Genomic DNA, 21,551 nt, shown 5'->3' on the forward strand with positions numbered 1-21,551 from the left:
AGCTGAGTTGAATTGAATAACTCGGACTCTACTATAGAGTCCTAATTCCTAGATGAGTCGGTTGTCGCATTACATAATATTTATTATGAAATTAAATCAGATAAATAAAAATAGAAAAAAAATACTTTAGACCCCCAATTTATTATTCTCATTTTACCCCTCCCATCCATATGAATTGTGGGATGTTAAGTAGGACAATAAAAGAATTATTGAATAACCGAACCCACTGTAACCAAATTGAAAGGTTAGTTATTTTCAAAAAAAATTACATGTTTTTATTAGAGTCGACCGATCAATAACCGCAATAATCAGTTAAATTCATGTAAAAAAAAAAACAATCGTTTACACTCCTAATGTTAAGTAGGTTCTACACATATCTTTTTAATTAATGACTATCACATCTACCGCATAAAATTGATGGTAAAATAAAATTGGAAGTTTCAAGTATTGCTTATAAAAATAGGATTTACTTGACTTAAAACACTATACTCTTGTTGGGGAGAGTATTTTCAAAATTATAGAAATACCATTAATTATAGATTACAAAGCTGTTTCAATTTCCAATACTCAAAACTTGTTGGGATTTGTGGATCCTATTATAAGTTGGTAGGAATTTATGGGTTTTGAATTTACACTAAAAACACGTAATTACGTGTATAAAATAAAGTATTACGAAACTTCCAAATATATTTATTTATTTGCAAAAAATCCAATGGCCTGCATTGCAGTTTACGTTTTCAAATTACAATCATTTGGAAGTTGGATTTGGGTCTATATAAAGATTACTAATTCCACCAATTGAATTTCCACTTATTAGTCTATTATTCAAAATTCATAAATGAAAGGGGGAAAAAAAAAAAACTGTCCACATTAATGGACCCCGCATCCTTGTTGACCGTTGTTTTATTTTCTTTGTCCAAGTCTTTGATGACTTTTTTTATCTTCCTAAATTATTATTTAATTATTGGAAGATTGTATCAGCTATCAGGGACAAATCCGTACGGGCTTTCCAAAACAGACAAGATATGTAGGGCCCACAACTCACTTTTGTTTTGGGTAAGATACAATGGGCCTAGGCCCAACTAGATAGGCCTTATTAAATTGGCCATAGCTTTAGTAGATCCAAATACTAGACCAGCTATAATCAGTCCTTATTACTAATGTGATCTTTATGATTTACAGTCCTCAAAAGAAACCTAAACGGCAAACGAGAAAATATGGTTCTTTGTGAGAGAAAATCTCATAATATGTAAATTGATGTTCTATTCTTTGATTGAATAATGCTTGAGATTCTCAAAATATAACTCTCATCTCACTAGGATATGGGGCTTTAATTACTTTAGCTATAATTAACTGTAACTATCCCAAATCCCTCGCCACCAAAAGTATATATATTTTAGTTTTTTTTGTTATTAAGTATTTTGGTTTTCATAATGTTAGAATATAGATGATTTTGAAAAAAAAAATCCTAAAAGTTAAAACCCTAAACGTCAAATTCTAAACCCTAAATCATAAGTTTGAAACTCTAAACTCTATCTACTAAGTCCTAATAACAAAAAAAAATTTTAAAAAATATTATTCGAGGAGATTTGGGGGGCTAGTTACAGCTAAACTAATTACAACCCTTTTTCCAATTTAACCAATCCCGTTAAGTGTTACCAACCGCGAGAAGTGTTAGATGTTAAGTGGCCTCATGTGTGTTTATAATCAATAGCTATTTCACATGCCACAACATTACTTCTTGATTATTGTACAAATTTCAAGTAGTTAATTGACCACAATTATCCTAGAAGGTCATGAGTTCAAACTTCAAAGCCTCCTCACTCAAATTATTCCACTGTTATTGGATTGTTCAACTAATTTTTTTTAAAAAATAATGTACAAAAATATGTTTACTCAACCGAGCCACCTCTCATTTTGGTAACTACTATTTTTTGAGTGTCCAATGGATTCACATAATAATCCGCAAACCACTCGTGCCAAGATAATGCATACAAATTTCATGTACAAGATTCGGAAAGAAATCTAACCCACCTCCTCCAGAGCAGAGAAGACAGACTCCTTGTGGGAGATCATTTGTGCATAAGCCAGTGCCCTAATAGACGACAAGGAGATATAACCATGTAAACATGTATTCACAAAGAAACAAGTGAGGGAATACACATGCTTTGAAAACCAGCTGCTGGTGTGGAAAAATACAGTAATAAGTTGCCCCTCACTTGAGTCGTAGCAGACGCTAAATATATTCCCCTGTGAATACTCCGCCGGTATGAAAAGTTCCTAATGTTAGTTGTGTACCCAGCTCTCCAATAGATTGACCCACAATAATACCTACAGCTAGAAAATGAGACGAGAGAGGACAGAATAGGGAAGGTAGAGAGGCTAGAGAAGAGATGGACCAAGGTCATCCAACTTGTTCTCCTGACATCTCTTCAAAATATGGAGCTGACGTCTTAAGTGCAAAACCTGCAGATGAGTATTCAATTATGAAAATAGGGTTTACTTAGCGCTAGCAGCAGTAACATATGAACGTCATGTAACATGTAGGCACCTAAAAGAAGAATTTATGTTTTCTGTAGCTCTTATTACATCTATAAACCTGATAAGTTGCATTATGATCAAACAAAAATAATTGTTACCTCTTCCTGAAGCAAAGACGGAAGATTCTCTGCCGACACAAGTCTATCTATTTCCTGCAAGAGCTTCTCCTCCCTAATTCCAGACCATGTATCTGGAGGAAGGGCCAGCAACAATACTGTAAGAACATCAGCACTTGCCGGGTACATCCCTACGGAATCACTAGGGCCACAGCGACAGCGCGCAAGTTTCATCTGGGACGAAGGAATTAGCACATCCAGTCCTTGTTCACTGCCACCATCTGCGACTGTCCCAGACACCAATGTAACGGGCTTGTCACCATTAGCCTTTAAGCATCTCACACATGTTTCCCGACAGCAGTACCCATCTGACGAGCCAGCCTTACCACCCAAAATTTCTGCCCCTTGACAACAGACACTAGCAGCAATGTCAGGAAGACTGCGTTCAAGACCAAATCTCAACACGTTTCTGCGGCATGAATTTGCTGATGAACAGAAAGCAGTAACATGCTTAAAAAGACCCGTTTCCTGCACTTGTTTCAATATCTCTTCCTGCAAATCAAAAGCTAACCTTTGATACTCTACGGGAAAGTATTATTAACTGGTCAAAATTAGCATGGTACCATAGAGGAAAAGAAGCAACAAAAATGTGAGACAATGGCCTACAACACCTTGATAGATAGCCTTTGTTTCTCCTCCTGACTTAGATTATGACCACTATCCTCTTGCCTCCGAATTTCTGCAACCCACTTGATAAACTCCTCAAAATTTGATGGGAGTGAAACAAAAATAACAGAGAGAACTTTCTCAATATCTTTCACCAACTCTGATCTTAAGAGGAGGGGAACATCATCTATTAGATATTTAGCAATTCTGGCCCAACTCTCATGCCGACAACTCTGCAAGAGGTGCAGGAAATATCCTTCATCAGCATAAGAATTTTAACTACTTGATCAATTCAAAATTGCAGATGAAATTTTTTTGAAAAAGTTCAAGGAGAGAGAATTTTTCTCAAACACTACGGTTCTGTTTGGGAGTGCTATCAACTGCTGTGAGGTGTTGTGCGGTGCTGTGAGTTATAAAACTGTAGTGCTGTGAGGTGAGTTGGAACGAAAAAAGCTGTTTGGAGCATCACTTTTAAAACTGTGGTGTTGTGCTGTGAGGTGCGTTTGGCGTATCTAAATTACGGTTATATATTAGATGACTAATAATATTAATATAAAATCACTTAACGTTTATGTTGTACATTAATCTAAAATAAAATAATTGACTTAATTTGATTACGTAGGACAATTCAACATATATTGTAAACGTTTGGCAGTGTTGTTAGATGTGGTGAGGTGATGTGAGGTAAAAAACTGTGGTGCTGTGAGGTGAGTTGGAACGCAAAAGCTGTTTGGCGTGTCACAAAAAACTGTGGTGTTGTGAGGTGTGGTGCACCTGAACACACTTGAAACACACTACCAAACATATACTATATCTAGCTACCACCACAGACTTGCTTCCAGAGGAAATGAAATTTTATTGTGCTTTGAGCTTGTGGATTCTAAAAGGAAAACTCAATACCTTCATCCTATTCTCACGAGTAGTCAATGGAGATTGTTCATCCTTAATAACTCTAGTAGTTCAAGCTCGAGAAAGAGCAGAAATGGCATATTGTTCTATTACCATAGAGAAATTCCCAAAACTCCATGACAGACTCACATGCCTTGATCATTAGTATACAAATGTTCATCAAAGAGAGAAATTCTATGACATGGAAAAATATAGCCGAGTTTGCTTCGTAGAATAAAGAAGGCGCATACATTTAGTGGTAAATCGTAATAAAAGAAATTCAACACTAACTAAATGCAGCTAGAGCTGAAAAAAGGTAAGAGCATCCACAATGGTGCTACTTGTGCACACACTCCAAATTTCACTAAATTATATTCTCTCTCTTCTCATTTCTCTTAGGTGGCACAATTTAATTGGGTGATTGGGTCCCACAATCTATACTATTCATCAACACTCCATACATTCCAACACTCTATATTCATTTTCTTTATTTTCTCTCTCTTCTTTTTCATCATCTCTCTCTTATTTTTCATCACCTCTCTCTTCCTTTTTATCTTCTCTCTCTCTCTTTCCATCATCTCTCTCTTACTTTTCATCACATCTCTCTTCCTTTTTCATCACCTCTCTCTTCACTATTCATCAATTATCATACACTTCAAAGATCAAGTATGAACTAATTTTTCAAGTGTCATTTTTTATCACAAGTGTGCATGTAGTGCTTAACTTATCAAGAAAGTATCATCTCAAGTACCCATTGTGAACATCTAGCGCTTAATTTATCAAGAAAGTATCATCTCAAGCACTTCAAAATCATCCCATTGTGGATGCTCTAAGGCGCTATGTCAAACACCAACTTTTAACAGTTTCAGAATCTCATCAAAGCAGCAATATAACAGAAAAGGTCAACATCATGAAAAGATTTTTAATAATCCAAATTTTCTGTATAGATGTATCATCAATCAAAACTAGAAACTGCCCCAAATAAAATGGGTTGTAGTAGGCAAGGTCACATAACATAAAAGCAAAGATTAAGACCTTAAAGCATCAATAGAGAAGTGAATCCAAATGAATCACGTGGAACTAGAACCATACCAGAGTATAAAGACATCCTGGCTCTCGGTGAGGCCTTGATATAAGCATGAACCTGTAGAAATGAGTGAATAAATTTAGAAGCACAAAAGGAAAATCACCATTCAAATGCATGTTGAGGGAACAAAGTAATTTTTAAGTCATCATATTCATCATTTTAGAATATAAACACACCATAAGATATTTTGCTCAAATGTAGCTGAATGGCAATCCAGCTTTTGGGCATTCAGCTACAGGAATGTAAAAGCAACAAGCTTATGTACACAATCAAGTATTTAATTCTAATGAACCTAACCTAAATTATTAAAAATCAATAGCAGACTTTCTAGAAGAGTCGCACCAAATGACTTCACCAGGATTATCCATCACATCTTTTGCTTGTTTGGGAGTACAATCATACATACCCAGAGAAACTTATGTATTCTCACTCTTATAAGTTTCCTGAGCAAGGTTTTCACTTTTCTGTCAAATCTTTTGTTTGTTTGCAATATATATACCCAGAGAAACTCATGTATTCTAACTCTTTTATGTTTCCTGAGCAAGATTTTATTTTTTTCTTGTGTATTAATGGAGTACCACAGTCAAGATTCAAGAAGTGAAAGTGATCAACTGAAAATGATTGGAAAAGGGTGTATGATATGTCTAAAAATATCTTAGATGCTTAAAAAGATACTTGAAGCTCCTAAAATCTGAGAGTATGAATACTGCTTAAAGGCACTGATTCGTTAGAAAACTAAGAATGAAGCATTTGTGCTCCTTAATTCATGGAGAACCTCGAAGTTACCCTATTTCATTATGTTCCATCCATAATACTTTACAGCTTTGACATAATGATACCTCCTAATGCAATGGTGACAGGCTAACTGCACCAATGAAAAGTCTAAAATACTCATAATTTTTTTCCCAATTACAGGGAATTGACTGTTCCATGGGTTATCAAATCAATTAAACTAAAAAGGCTTCCAACTCAGTGGCAAAAAATCTATTGGCATCAAAAGTATACATCCAATTCTTTCTACAGTCAACTGCTTCAAAAGCTGAATTGGCAACCTTCACCCAGTAAGCAAACTAATGCAGTTTCTCAGCAAAAAGAAACATATAGCTGATAAAGAGCATCATATCGCAACATCAGAATTACTTCAGAGAAGAATGAATAAGCAAATAATACTTACCCTCTGCGCTGTCCAGTTGTTTCATCATAATTATTCATGGCTTCCCAAAGAAGCTTTAGTGGTACCCAATGAGGAGGATACTTGAAACGTGCAACGTCCAAGATCAATGCCATATCCCTTCCAGCATGATAACCCCCAATAGGTGAAAAATGACCACTTCCTGTCTGCAATCAATTAATGCTACCATCAAACTCCTTTGTATGAACTGAATGCTGCATACTAAGTTGCCTGCTAAAGTAGTTCAAGCAACACTCTTAGATGTACTCTGATACTTCTTTGTTCAGTACTTCCATGTCCATGTTAGTGAAGCATAAAGTTTTCTTTCATAGTAAGTAAGCCTCTCCAGTCTCCAGCTATTAATCACACTGGGAATAGGCTAGGAATGTAACACCAACTCGACTAACTACAACTACCATGACAACACAAAGGACTAGAAGAAGATTCAATAAACATAAAAAAAAATACCTGTCTAAATGTCGCTCTGTTATACGATGAGATCACATGACAATCATCAGAAGCCGAACACCTCATGACATGCTTACGAAAATCATCTATGGTGCTTTGACTTGTACGGAAAGATTCGACTTTTGCTCCAGCACAGTGAGCCAAGCATACAAGCTTCCCAAATGAGATGCCCTTGGCTTTAATCTTTTCTAGAGGCTCACAGCAGTCGAGAATCGATTCATCAAACCACCTCCAAGGCCCTACAAGAAAATTGGACAATGGTTTAGCACGTACTTCTAAAAAGTTCAACTAGTTTCTAACATCATCAAGTCCTATAAAAGGCATACATTGTTACATAGCTATTTGCATTAAACTGGAAGAAAATTGTAAATATTTAGAATAATTGCATGATTTGAGCCTCTTGTGATCTGACAAGAGAAACAGAATGACAATAATTATGAGAAGAGACTATAGAGCAATATGTAACCTTTTATCTGGCTATACAGTTCTAAATCAAGGGGTTTCGGAGAATCATACACTCCTTAGCACATTTGAATAAATTAAAATTCCCATTGGGATGGAGCTGCTATGTGACACATCACGCATCAACAACTTAATTATTCAATTTCTCAAACTAGAAACATGGAAAGTAAACTGAGAATCTCAGTGCCAGAAGACAGAAAGACACAATAAACTTAACAAAGTTAAAATAAACTTTCATCTCAAAAAACTTCAGAATTTCCCAGTACCTAAATCTTATATCATAAGGGTAAGTTTTTAAATCAAAGTAAAAGAATAAGGGTACGTAATGTTAGCATAAAGAAAACAGAAAAGTAAAGCGAACAGAATCTTAACACAATACCTCCAATAACATTCACACAACAAAGGAAACATGTAAGGATTCTCAATTTCTTGCTTTACAAGCTGAAACGAATGAAAAAGTTTCAGAAGTTACCCTTCCATTTTCTTCCGGGGTCAATTGCTAGAGCATTTAGTACCATGGAAAGGCTGGCCAATCCACAATAAGCCGGTTCTGATTGTGTCTGAAAGTAAGAAATCAACCTGTAGAATCCTTCCATTGTCCCTCCCTGAATGGCTTCAATAAAGAGTTGCTGCAATCCAAAAAATTCAACAGTTGTTATAACTCTAGAATCACATCACTTCAATAAGACTTAAGAACAGTCATTGTACAATTTTCCAGTTAATCTTAACTACAATCAACAAGACATTGAAAAAATCACCTGATCTTAAAATACTCAGAACTAACACTAGAAGCCTTAAAAAAAATAACAAAATCGTGATGATAAAAAATAGCAATGATTACCTTTCCCTCAGAAGAGGCAAAATCGATAGCAGGAGGGGAAGGCAGGAGTCGTCTGAACAAACCCGCCATCGCCATTGTTTCTGCTCTCTTGCGAATTTTAGAATTTATAGAGAATAATTTTAGCTGTGATCAAGTAACGCTGCCTAGACTGAATTTAATGGAAAAAGGCCAAAAAACCTCTGCTAGGGCTCGCCGTTACGACCGAGATGCGCCGTTTATGCCCGCGCTTAAATCAAAATAACAGAAGCCACGTGTCAGTCAACAAAGCTAACCGAGTGAGGATATAATTGTCATTTCGTTGCATATTGCGGCATGTTTTAAGTACTTACGTTGATCTTCGAAACGTTGTCGTATCTGGACTTCGATTTCTAGAGATTCGATCTTTTATTTATCGTATAAATTAACACCAAAATAGAAAAATAACGGGTTTAATAGCAAATACATATTAATCCAAAATCATGTAATATAACAAATGTTGCACCTTGCACGTTGAGTGCCTGTCAAGTCATCACCATTTTTGGCATTTTGGTTCGTTGATAAAGATTTGTTGATCCTATCTAATTGTCAAGAGAGAGTATATAACCAAATGTTCAGCTCTTCTCACACAAATTACGTGTTTTCTTAATTTAAGTACTTTGTAGACGGTTTAAGACAACAAATTCGTATGGATATTTAGTCCAGAACGGACAATATCACTTTGATGTGTTTGGATTGAATTTTATAACATGGTATCGGAACTAAAGAGTCGATCCATTTAGATGTGACCTCTACCCGTGTCCACTTGTTAAACCTTGCATAACCGGATCCATAAATACAAGGGAATGTCAAGACTTGTAATCTAAGCAAACGTTCAAGACATATCACACAAGTGACGAAATTTCTAAATCTAAGTACTTCGAAGATGGCACAGGAGAACAATCCATGCAGACCTTTGGTCAACAACAGATAAAATCAATTTCATGTGTTTGGATTAAATTTTCTAACACTAACAAGTGTTTGGTGTCAATGATACTAATTTAAATATACGATCTCTTGATTCATGAGGGACCTCAGTACCTGACTTTGGAGCTAAATTCAAAATTTTATTGTCAGACATCTAACGGTCAATTTTAAGAATTTGGACTTCCTCTTGCTATCCAAGGGTAAACAGAGTCTCTTTATATCATCTCAAATATACAATATTTTGGAGGGGGAGAAAGATAAATAGGGTATAAACAGTAAGCTAACTCCTCTAATTCTGAGGTTTACATTATCCCCAAAATCCACATACAAACCGAAATCTGCATTCTTGAGAAATAGCGAGTCTCAGAAAGATAATAGATAACTCAATTCACACATAATATACAAGGCATCAACCTATCTATTCTAATGCGCCATCAGAGCTATATTCGTGTCTGTCCGGTCTCTAAAGAGCAAAATGATTCAATATAGGATCGAGATGACTTGGAGGAGCAACCCTTTTCCGAATCAGTGATTCCACAGTTGGGAACTTTCTCTTACGCCCTCCCCTTGGTCTTGACCAAAATTGCACATCAGTCTCTTCAAAATCACCCTGAACCAAGAGGAATTACTGGTCTGAGGATGAATTCATATAATAGCTACTCTGAAAATAGATACTAACAGTAATGAGACACTAAGATGTAACGTGCCTAATAAACTTACAGGAGTATAAACATGGAGCGAAGTTTTCTCATGGTTGTCTCTGACATGCTTGTACGAAAATCTCATGCCGCAATCTGGAAAGCTACAGGCAAAAGGTTTGATTTTATGGTGGACAGCCTTCACATGCTGGGCAAGGTTGGTTTTCTGAAAATAAGAAGAGGGCACAGTAAACAACTGACACAGTAATCAAAAACAATGTTCTCTAGTTGATTTGTGTCGATAAAGACACTCCATGTCTTGAAGCAATAAGATATAGTGCATCTTACCGTAGAAAATGTATGGAGACAACCATTGAAATCGCATTTTATTCTCACTGGTGATACACCACCCTCGTGCGTGCGGAGATGTCTCTTGATGTTCTTTTTTAGCTGCTTTGTACCACATATGTCACAAATAATATACTGGTGGCAGGACTGGACATGGGCTTTAAGGCATCGACTGTTTGAGAAATATTTCATACAACCTGGTTCCAAACATAATGCCTCCACTGACTCCAACTTAACTGCAGTAGCAAAACATCATTGAAGATTAAGAAAAGTGTTAAGTGATAACTTACCAATACTCTAAACCAAAAGAACTGTTCTCCTAACTTGGGGACAACTGGATGAGTTAAAACCAATGTATAGTAATATAGTATAAAGCATAACTTCTAAAATAACTATAACAATACAATTGGAAAGCGGAAGTTACCATGGGAATCCTCATGCTTACGCAACTTTGATGCAAATTGGAACACCTTTCCACACCCAGGCTCCTGACAGACATACTGCTTTTGACACCCAACATCAACTAAGGGAGAATTCTCGCTATGAAATTCTCTGACGTGCCTTGTCATGTTCCCTTGTAAAGAAAATTTATTGTTACAGTTCTCAATTGGGCAATCAAAGAGCTTCCCTTGGTGCACAAGAAGGTGGCGCGTCAAGTGATCTTTTCTTCTGTAGCTAGCATGGCAATCTGCAACCAAACATGTGTATGGCCTCTGCGACAAATACAATCGTAACACAAGAGCTTGAAACTATAATCTCATACATTAATGCAAACAATTTCGGTAAATGCATTAATCCAAACCTCAAATTGAACCAGGCGTGATTGAGGCACCCTTGAAGGAGCTTTTCAGGAGGTCTCCCACCTGATACTAGTCCATTCAAGTAAGAATTTACAGCCTCCGCATTTTGGAGTTCTTTCTGTGGGATCCAATGCTTCACGCTATAACATCTACTGTTTACTGACAAAGAGCACTAATTCCAATTGTAAAACAAGGGTATGAAACTATAATCTCATACATTAATGCAAACTTTCGGTAAACGCATCAAGAAATAATCCAAACCTCAAATTGAACCAGGCGTGATCGAGGCACACTTGAAGGAGCTTTTCAGGAGGTCTCCCACCTGATACTGGTCCATTCAAGTAAGAATTTACAGCCTCCGCATTTTGGAGTTCTTTCGGTGGGATCCAATGCTTCACGCTATTACATATACTGTTTATTGACAAAGACCATTAATTCCTGCAGAATCATCAATCCCCAGAATATGCAAATGCAAATAAATAACATGTTAATGTAAAGATACTCGGAGTTGCAGACACAATCAGTTTTCATTGAACAAATCAATAGCCAAGTATTCAAGGGTATATTACAACACCATGACGCCAAATTAGAAATGAATGCAGCTTAACAGTTGTTGGTTGTTGGCTCCTACGCAGTCAATTCTCATAAGTTTAATTTAAGATTACCAATACTCCGAGACAGTTAAATTACACAATAAAGAACGTATATATACCTCGAGCGAATGGCTTTGCATATGTTGTTTAAGGTAAGCAGGCTTCTTAAAACTAGCACCGCATTCGTCACAAGTATTGGACTTCACACCCTCTGATTTCCCATCTCCATTTACACTTTCATCATCCATCTCTTCCTAACAAAGATGGAAAACGCGAAATCAATTACTTCGACATCTACTGGAAATTAGGCCAACCATGATTAAAGAAAAGTACAGTTTTCGCAAAAACTGTGAAACCCTAATTGTTATCTATAGAAACCGAAAGAACGAACCACTATATCGGAAACAGTAACCACGTCTACGTAGATGTATATAGATCACAAACGCCGGAATGGATCAAAGAAACAACCTTGTGGTGAGCGATCACGTGAGAGGTGATAAGAGACTTCTTAGATCTGCAAATGCCACAATAATCACAGTAATATCGTCTGATGTCTCTGAAAATGGGTTTTTCCATGTCGTCTCCTTCCATCTCGACAAAGAGTGATCGCCGGCTACAGGGGAGGAGGCGTCAGGGCTCGGAAGAGAGGGTTATCTAACAAGTAACAACCAACCAATCAACCATTAACTTCGGTTTATAATTCTTCTACTGATTTGGGCCTATCCTTGATAATCAACTTGGGCCCAAGGCCTGCCTCTATTTCAAGGGGAGTTTTAATCACACCCTGATTTTTAGTGAGTGTACCTGACTTTGTTGACTTTACTTTAACTTTGTATTTTTTAATACCTATGCTCTTTGTACCCCACCTTTTCACCATCTCTTTTTTCTTCCTCATGAGCACCCACGGCCAACCATGGTGTTGTCATTGTCCGAGCACCAATTCGGTAACCAATACCACCAAATTGAAGTACAAGTCACCACGAACTAAACCCGATCAACCCCGATGAGTTTCATTCATCATAATTGCCGAAATCACGTTCGAAAGTCTATGGCCACCATGAGAAAAGTCGTTCGATCCAGACAATTTGGCTACTATTGGAGGAAACCGACACCACCTTTGGACTCCTCGTGGCAAGATGCTTCAATTCCACCCATTTTCTTGTCAAGACGTTGCCCGAAATTGACGACCTAAGTTTGATCCCAAACAAGATGTGTTTTGGATGATTTTGGTACTGAATACCGACTCTAGGATAAGTATAAGCCGAAATTTCACGTTTTCGACAAACTTCAACTCGAGAATGACCCCCAATAGACAACAATATGACCGGCAATGGTAGCTCTGATTATGGGATGTGTTTATAAAATATGTCAGATTTATATAATTTAGGTGTATTTATAAAAGTTTAGAGTTTTTATGGATTATTATTATTAACAGGGGGTGTATTTAATAAAAACCGAAGCATGACTAAAGTTTCTCCGAAACCCTAGCAGAGTAACTGCACAGTAAAACGTTAAAAACAGGCTTTTATATTTCGGGAAATTCACCCAAGAGCAGTATTCGTAGACAGTCTTGCATCTTCTCCCGCCCGTCCTTGGATTTCTTTCGCGCGTCCTCTGCGTCTGCGACTCCTCCGTTCTCTCTCTGCGTATCTGCCGTTGACTCCTAGGAGGTGAGCAACCGATCTCTACTATTTTTCTCTGACTAGCAGCGGTGCTCTCACTCCATATCTCCCTCTCACTCTCTCTCTCTCTCTCTCTCTAAATCCATACATCCATATCCTTCTCGAAAGTGACCAGATATTCCGATTAGTGTGCAATTTGATTCAACGAATTTAGACAATGTATTGATTCGTCAGTATATCTGTAGGAAAGAACTTGCTATCACTTGTTCAGTGATTTATAGTACTTGTCATTGATTTGGGTTGTTTGCCTCAGAATCAAAGTGCTTGTTGTACCTATCAAGACGCGAATAACGAAGCAAAATTGTTGAAATTAATACCATACTCAATTTTATTTTTCTTAGTGCAGAAAGGTGTCATGGAATCGCCGGACGTTAACAGAACTCATGTTCTCATTGCACCTGGTAGCTCCTCATTGATTTAAATCCAACATCCTAGCATTTTTGTAGCTTCTTTTTTCTTCGTAGTGCAATGTATGGAGTGTTGGCAAATTCACGCTCGAAAATGGTTTCAGGCGTAGAATGTTTAGGATATTGCGCAATTTGAACAAATTTATATGTATACAAGTGCTGATTTAGACCTACAAGGGTAATACTAACGCACTAATATGGAGTTCTTTACAATTTGATGTTAATTTTGATGGCTCTCTAACCTTTTATGTGGCTCTGGCTTTGTGTGTATGCTTAGAAATTGCTTATTTGTAATCAAGCAATATGATTTTTAGGTTGCTATTTCTGAAGCTTTTTTGACTGCCTGAAGTCATTGGCTCATGAATGCAGATGTTGATGTGACTGGAAATGGCTTGGGAAATTTTTTATCTCTTCGTCATCCAAAATCGGGTAATTTTTTTTAATTATGTTGATGTTTCTTAATTTTTCGAAACGAGTCGTACACTTCCATGATAGACTATAGCTCACACCCCTAAGCTTGAATGATTGACCACCAATTGATTGCTCGTCATTTTTTTTTCATTCTTTAGTTGCCTTGTTAGTTGAGCAATCAATATGTAGTCAAGCCTTGGAGTATTTATTAGTATTATTTGTCTTGGATTTAGTGAATTTGAACCAAGTTGAAATATTTTACCTTTTAATACTTGAAATCTCATGGAATTGAGTTAATTTTGGTTATTTCTGTCAGTTTCCTGGTTAGAGTCTTTGTTTGATAGGTATTGTTAAAACTAAATTAAGTTGATTTCAATATATGTGAAGACTAGATACTTCAAGTTTCTTATAGGTTACAATCAACAACGCTACCACTGCCTGTTTTAAGAGTATGCTATTCTTCATAAGAAAGGAAAAACATGAAGATAAGGAATCTTAGGTTTTATCTTGGTTGCCTACCAATTAATTGTTCCTGTAACATGTATTCTACGTCTTATTTCCTTTTCTTTTCCTACAATTGTGATTTAGTCAAAACTTGAGTAGCATTCTTTTATGTACAGGAAACACAATGCGCTATCTCTCTATTAATGAGGTGCTTCATGAACTCAACTGGTTCAAACAATCTTATGGGTCTTGGTTTCTTGGAAACTATGTTTGTGAAGGTAGATCTTTTTACATGGTCTTTGTTTGTTGACTATTTACTTATTAGAACTGTCAATATTTGAAATGTGATGCATTTACCATTGTTAGTTTCAAGAATGTGCCATACACTGCCAGCGGCCCAGCAATCTTGATATTATTTAAATCTCTCTCTGTTGCCTTCTTGTGTGACATCATTCATGCATATACCTTGTACAGTTGTACTGCCATCAACCTTGATGTGACAGCATAATCTTGTGCTAATTATTACTGAGGTCGAAGATGGAACTTTCTCATAAGAGAGAAATGTGGAATCCTATCATCAGAAAATTCAAGAAAAGGTGGACGAAACATAATATTACATTTCTTAAATTGGAAGACTTATACATCAAAGCACTCTATTAAGCCTTCTGGTCTACTTCATTTTTCCCCTGTCCACCATGTTGGAGTTGATACGTCATGATCATGGGAATACCATTGGTACATCAGGGGATCGTAACAACTGCTGGAAAGAGGAGGCAATACCTACGAAATGGTTTTTGGAGACTCCTAATTGAATCAACTTACTACAAAGAAGAATAGTTTTGGCAAAATATCATTTGGAATATTGTAGATGGACCTCAAAGTTGAGTAGAGCACCACATGAGCCTGGCATTTGGGAAACTATTAGAATTTTGGCAAGAGCCGGAAGACTGGTATCATTTTGTTTCTTGCTGTGGGTTGTTCTGCGTGACTCTTGGTTGGATATGAGCCTTGGATGATTCAACTCCTGGTTTCTTATTTGATTGCTAGGAACAAAGAAGCTTTGGCATATGAAAATTTTATAGTAGTCAATGAAGAAATAAACTGGAACTATCTTTCAACTTTGAGGCCGTGGGTGCCGAGGTGCATATTTCTACAAAGTCAAAGTCAATCTTCCTCTTTTTTTGTTTTAATTTCTGTTTGGGTTTAGACTTATGGCTTCCAAGTTCCCACCTCCTCAAAACAGACAGGAGTTTTCTGGACACAAAAAATATCAATTTATAGTCCCTAATACTCTTCTGCAAGTAAATTGATACTTACTTCGAGACACTCCTGTAAGAATTTGTGAGGTGAGCATTTGGAAACCTGAAACTTTGCGTAGAATTGCTTTCTCCACTTGGAACTTGGAAGCTGCTTGATATATGTTTGACCTGAATGGAGCTATCTTCCATGCCTTGGTTATTTGTCTTTCTAAGTTTTCAATCAATATTTTTTGTATTTGTTCAAACAAACATATTTTTTCATATCTTATCCGACATATGTATCCTCAAAAATATGTTACTGGGTTGATTTGGCTTTGTCTTGTTCATTTTTATTTCATTCCATCTGCATAATAGTTTCTTTTCTGTTCAGATGGGAGCCTATATACTGCCACTCCAGTTGATCCTGTCTTCATTTTGTTGCCCATTTTTGAAGAAGCTAGAATGAAGGTACAGTCATGTTTTTTGAGTCATTAGCCCCATTGGGGGACCAGGAACCCGAATTCTTATTTGGTTTCAATTACTTAAACAACTATTTCACTTTCACTTTCCCAATTTTTTTGTCCCCTTTCAATCATGTGCTATCATTTGCATTGAAACATGGAAGACTAAGGTGATTGCCATATCTGACCATTAGTTTGAGATACATGAGCTAAGATTTTTTTGGAATGTTGACAGAAGATTAGGAAATGAATGTCTCTGGTAATGGATTTGCAGGGCTTCTCTTCTTGGTCATTTTGGAATCTACATCTATGACAGAAAACTTAATAAATGCTGCCTTTTAGCAGAGTGCTTATTATCCTTGCAGTATGTGAACTTAATTCTTTTACTGGTAGTGACATACCTGTTATATGAATGCAGAAAGGGGATGACCAAGGGAAGTTCAGACAGCTAGACGAGATTGTCTTTGTCAATGGCTATCCTGGATATCAACACATGTTCTCAATTGCGGAGAAATGTATGCAAGTGGTTTGCGAGATCAAAGGTTTCCTGCCATCTGTGTTGTTTTTTGTGTTTCAGAACTTAGTTGCTACAATCAGTCTGTCAAATTCCTATTTATATACACGGCATGTAATTAGGACAAATGGTCTGCACCTATTTAAATGGTTTTGACTTCTTCTTTTAGTCAGCGAACTTTAAAAAAAAATATTAAGATCAGTATCATTTCTGGTTAAGAACTTTAAAGGTCACTTGGGAACCTACATTTATAGTTACTCTTGCAATTTAGCTGTTTGGCTGTCTAGAAAGTTTAATGGAGATTCTTACCTTGTGAAGTTTTTCTCTGAAAGGCTGAACCATGATATTAATTTTGGTGTTAGTTTTCTAATTTGCCAATTATGACAACTGGGTCTTTTGGATACGTGTTTGGCAAATATTAGTTGACAGCTTCTATTCTTGTTGACAACGTCTGTTATTTTTTTCCCTCCCTTTGACTAATGTTTTTTTTAAACTTCTTCCCCCTACCTTTCTGTGCAGAAATTGGAATGTCAAAGTTCTACAGGCTTGATGATTCCAAGGTTTTAACTTGGTTGTACTCTAAGGTCTCACTTAACCCATTGAAAAACTGATGTTGATCCATTAGGATATATTTTTCAGTTTGTGGAAAAGAATTAATCTTACATTGAATAAGTTTCTGGTTATGCTTAACTTATAACTTTACCATGGTATATTATTGTCCTGAAGCAAAGTGGCTCTCTAATTTTTCATCTCTTGATGCTACATATCATCACATTTAACTATTCAATCTTTCCCTTCTGCAAATTGTTATAGCCATCTTATGAACGAGAATGTAACTGCTGTGTTTTTTCCTCTCTTTTTTAATGAGAACACCTACTTGCGGCATAACTTCACGTTTATTCAATTGCAGGTAATCCAAATAAAACGGACTTTAGCAACATTGGACAAGAACTGTGCTGCTCAAGACGAGAGAGACACACGTAAACTTTCAATGAGAAACAATTTTTTATGTGTGTGCACTTGTCTGTATGTATACGCATAAAATAGCTAAGTGGTGAACTTTTTTTCGCTAAAAAGATAAGGGTCACTGGTACAGACATAAGATATGATTTAGCTTAATAAACAATTTTGAGTTTGAGAGGATAAGGTTGATGGATTGTGGATGTGGAAGGAGTCTGATTAGGGATTGTGGGGGTGGAATTTTTGTGGGCAGGTGTACTTGCCTGTATGTGCACATGTTTGCTGGCCATATGTGAGAGGAGCAAGTAATCTTGTAAGATCTGTGGCAACATTAATAAGCATGTCGGTTGTGTTGTTTGTTTGTCTTGCATCATAGTAGTTACCCTCTAAGAACTTGATGTTAATGTTAGTTTCCTTGTCAAGTTAGTCAAAGTCATTTTTTTTTGTTTCTTGTTATATTTTTCACAGTAATTTCATTTACCTATGTCAAATTGATGTTCTCTTCACTAAATCACATCTTTATTTGGTGCAGTGGCTGATGCAGTTACAATATTAGGAGAGTACATGAAAGATGAGCCTTGGCTAAAGCTTTTATGCAGCCATATGAAGTATGTTCTGAAACCTTAAGAACCTCCAAATTCTCTTTATGAAGTAGTATGACTTCAACTACTTATGCTTATAATGGTTTCCTTTCGGATGCCTGACAATGTCTAAGTTACTGCATATGATTGTAGATTAAAAATACCAGAGGTAACAGGAAAAGCACCGGATTTTGAAAGCGCTTTAACTGCTATGGTAGATAGTGGGGGGTCTTCGAGTCTCTCACAGGTATGAGTAGTTATGTCTAATAACCCCTCCCTGGAAACATATTATTGGCTGCTCATAAACCCATTACTTTTTACTCTTCTCCCATGTCATATAATGGCCTATAATTATTTTTTCTTAACGATACTTTCTATGAGAGAGTGTTTGCGTGTTTACATAAATTTTATGCCATTAGTGTTTGTGACTTTTCTTAGAAACCATTACCATTTTATTTCTCATCCCCTTTCTGGGAATGCAATGCCTGAGTCCCAAACCTTGCAAAAACAAATGTTTGGAAAAAAAATGTGAAACCTTGTTTATAAGGTTCTCACTGTCTCTGAGGTTTGGGGAGGGCATATATATGCAGCCTTGCCCCCACAATTCGGGGAGGCTGTTTCTGTGATTTGAACCTATGATGTGTAATTTGCAATGGAGCAACTTTACCACTGCAAGAATCAAGGATTACTAGATGAAATATTTAATGAGGGCTTGCGTGCCAAGTGAGGCATGCTGATGCTAATATCGACACATTTTTAGTGAATAAGAAAAATTATGCATGGAATCCAAATACATTTTTTAGTTGTAAATTTTATAATTATGCAATTTTCTAGTAACTGATTTCTTGATGTTGTTACTTCTATTAGAAGAAGAGGGGGGATGATAGTAAAGTGAAGAGTAGTGGAAAGCGAGGTAAAAAGGGAAAGGTAGAGACAGAGTCACAGAACATCAAAGAGATGTTCACCAGAGCTTCACGGAGGGAAGGCTGAATTTATTGAAGTGGATACGCTGTTTCCTTATGGTGCTACAGCTACTTTAACAGCAGCTGACAGGTGATTTCACAATGCTTGTGTTGTGAAATTTGTTGTTTAATTTATCAAGTCAGATCGGATTTCCTTTTGGCTAATCTAATACTGTAAAAACAATCAGACTTATTTTTTGATTAGTTTTCAGTGGCTTATTCTTTTGAAGCCACTGGGTGATGTCAATATGGAACGTGTAACTTGGGTTGCATTTGTTATGCTCAGGTCCAGGTTGTGCTTCCTTGAAGTCGAAGTTGAGCTTTTTTTCTCTGGTTGGTTTGTTCTGGGCTGTCAAGGCATTAGGTGAATTATGATTGCTCCATCGGCTACACATTACGTGTATATGATGCATAAGAGTTTATCAAGACTCGAGGTTTCCTCTTAACTCTTGCATATTAGCATTAGAGGTAAAATTTATTAAACCAAATGTTGGGAAACGAATATAAGCATCTGACTAGCAGCTAAATGCTGGCTGGATATGACCAATGCGGCACAATGGTGAGTGAAGGGTGAGATTGGATTGACCCATATGGCCTTCATTTGTGCTGTTTCTTCTCTAGATCATCTATATGTGCAATTGTTTGATGAAAACATGGGGAGATCATCTATATGTTCAATCGTAGCTATGGCTTTTATTTCAACAGGAACTACAAGCATCTAACCATGTCCCATGTGGGTTGTGACTAGGTTTTTCTCTCAAGTGTTGGAATGCCATTGCATACCTAGTTCAGATATATGATACATTGAGTGTAATGTAGCTTACTCCCCCTCCCCCCTCATCCTGGTGCTGCCAATGCTTTGAAAATGTTGTCTGAAACTTTCAGATCCAGCGCTTGTGATTCCGTCCACCAGAGGCTCCTTTGAACCACTTGTCCCAGGTAACGTCTGTTGGTCCTTTAGTCCTGTGTTATATCAGCCATTATTAGCCAAAATACATAATCATGAATCAGTTCAAGATTTACAAGCCTGGTGATGGGAGTATATTTCTTACACCGGAAGCAGCGGGTCGGGGACGGATTCAACAGTTTGTGCGAGTCTGTAGGATAAATTAATAATCTTTAGCATTGAAAATGGAATGAATGAACCCTCGTGCATAGTTTTTTGAGTTTGAGAAAGAACTTTTTTTGGCTTACTCTTTGCAAACAAGAGACGATTCAGCCATTGTCTCCAGCTGGTCCACCTCTCCCTGTACCAGGAAAAAAAACGAAAGAGTTGAAAAGATTTCTCTTGGGTGGAGGAAGTTGAGGAACAAAGAGAGCTGATGGCTTACTTGAATTATGTTAATCTGGCTATTGAGGTAAGAAATGGCAGCTGCCATCCGATGCTTTCCAAGGAAACTAGGAGGAGTCCCTGGTTTAGGGAGAGAAGGAGATCCTCTTTCGTCTCTTCTTTCTTGAGATGGGTTAGATTGTTGCTCATCCATTGCTGTGGAATTCAACTGTGTTTACAGATCAAGATCACCCGTCAAAGCTATCCAAATCTTTAGATGTGGACCAAGTAATACATAGACGTGAGTAAAGGAGTCGACTTTGGTTATTTAAAATAAAGGAAATAGCCGTGTCGTGTGTATGAGGTATGAACAAGTTATTGGAAGAGTTGGTCAAAGAAAGCAATTTATGGATGGCATAGGCATAGGCATAGGCATAGGCACATGGACACTTGAAAAGAGAGAATGGGATGTGGTAGAAAATGGAATGTCAAATGTAGGTGAGAGTTGGAAGAGTTATTGCCCGAAAATATTATTATCTCAACCATTGATATCTCAGTTATCTCAATCAGCCGAATTGAATGCATAGGATTTGAATGAATTCATGGACTCCACAATTCATTTGTCTTACGTGATGCATATAAAATCTTATACTACATAATTGACATATCAACGATTGAGATCCCTATTGATTATTATCAATTTATCCTTTAGACAATAGTTATTACTCAAACCGAGCATTTCACACGTACTCCCATACATATGACGGGTTTGAAATGCTATCCAAAGTAGGTGGCAGGCTGCCCTTTCCTCTTTGTGACCATTTCCAAGCCTTTGACAGCCTGTTCGAAACTTTTGTGGAAGAATATTTAAACCTTGGACCAACTCCAGAATGGCCCATTGTTGATGTAGAAAAGGGTACTACGTGGGCTCCACAGATAGAGTTTGGGCCTTGAGCGAATGCTCTAATAGTAAATTTTTACCGAGGCGAACAAACCGTATTGAAAAATGTGTTTGTGGATATAACTGAATCAACAAAATATATTGATACAAAGTTTAAATTTGTTGGTTTGATTTTTATGTAATAGAGATTAAACCCAGTATTTGATTTTGATGTAATTG

General features: G+C 36.9%; 4 protein-coding genes across 9 annotated transcripts; 1 reads left to right on the top strand and 3 right to left on the bottom strand.

The window, feature by feature from the left end:
- Positions 1–1,908: 1,908 nt before the first annotated feature.
- LOC120007930 (glutathione gamma-glutamylcysteinyltransferase 1-like) lies at positions 1,909–8,322 on the bottom strand. Its single transcript, XM_038858422.1, has 8 exons — positions 8,181–8,322; positions 7,812–7,968; positions 6,878–7,116; positions 6,413–6,576; positions 5,244–5,295; positions 3,269–3,496; positions 2,640–3,149; positions 1,909–2,466 (listed from the first exon to the last, which is right to left on the bottom strand). Exons 1-8 carry the CDS (start codon positions 8,253–8,255, stop codon positions 2,383–2,385), a joined length of 1,509 nt encoding a protein of 502 aa, XP_038714350.1. The 5' UTR covers positions 8,256–8,322; the 3' UTR covers positions 1,909–2,382.
- A 995-nt stretch (positions 8,323–9,317) lies between these two features.
- LOC120007025 (transcription factor IIIA-like) lies at positions 9,318–12,168 on the bottom strand. Its single transcript, XM_038857177.1, has 6 exons — positions 11,970–12,168; positions 11,621–11,755; positions 10,533–10,821; positions 10,109–10,344; positions 9,843–9,986; positions 9,318–9,732 (listed from the first exon to the last, which is right to left on the bottom strand). The coding sequence occupies exons 1-6, from the start codon at positions 12,090–12,092 to the stop codon at positions 9,586–9,588; spliced, it is 1,074 nt and encodes a 357-aa protein (XP_038713105.1). The 5' UTR covers positions 12,093–12,168; the 3' UTR covers positions 9,318–9,585.
- Positions 12,169–13,052: 884 nt separating this feature from the next.
- On the top strand, positions 13,053–19,744 carry LOC120006863 (ribonuclease H2 subunit B). Of its 6 annotated transcripts, none has more exons than XM_038856972.1 (12): positions 13,053–13,171; positions 13,530–13,584; positions 13,960–14,019; positions 14,622–14,723; positions 16,075–16,151; positions 16,563–16,686; positions 17,178–17,242; positions 17,569–17,668; positions 18,151–18,226; positions 18,353–18,446; positions 19,067–19,252; positions 19,448–19,744. In XM_038856972.1, exons 2-11 carry the CDS (start codon positions 13,539–13,541, stop codon positions 19,187–19,189), a joined length of 867 nt encoding a protein of 288 aa, XP_038712900.1. In that variant the 5' UTR covers positions 13,053–13,171; positions 13,530–13,538; the 3' UTR covers positions 19,190–19,252; positions 19,448–19,744. The 6 variants fall into 6 exon arrangements, with proteins under 6 accessions (XP_038712900.1, XP_038712904.1, XP_038712902.1 ...); XM_038856976.1 differs by having other exon boundaries at positions 17,569–17,638; XM_038856974.1 differs by having other exon boundaries at positions 17,178–17,218.
- An 86-nt stretch (positions 19,745–19,830) lies between these two features.
- Positions 19,831–20,818, bottom strand: LOC120006864 (guanine nucleotide-binding protein subunit gamma 2-like). Its single transcript, XM_038856979.1, has 4 exons — positions 20,493–20,818; positions 20,356–20,408; positions 20,214–20,258; positions 19,831–20,124 (listed from the first exon to the last, which is right to left on the bottom strand). The coding sequence occupies exons 1-4, from the start codon at positions 20,643–20,645 to the stop codon at positions 20,043–20,045; spliced, it is 333 nt and encodes a 110-aa protein (XP_038712907.1). The 5' UTR covers positions 20,646–20,818; the 3' UTR covers positions 19,831–20,042.
- Positions 20,819–21,551: the final 733 nt, after the last annotated feature.

Source organism: Tripterygium wilfordii, chromosome 10 (assembly GCF_013401445.1).
Source record: "Tripterygium wilfordii isolate XIE 37 chromosome 10, ASM1340144v1, whole genome shotgun sequence".
Classification (NCBI taxonomy): Eukaryota; Viridiplantae; Streptophyta; class Magnoliopsida; order Celastrales; family Celastraceae; genus Tripterygium; species Tripterygium wilfordii.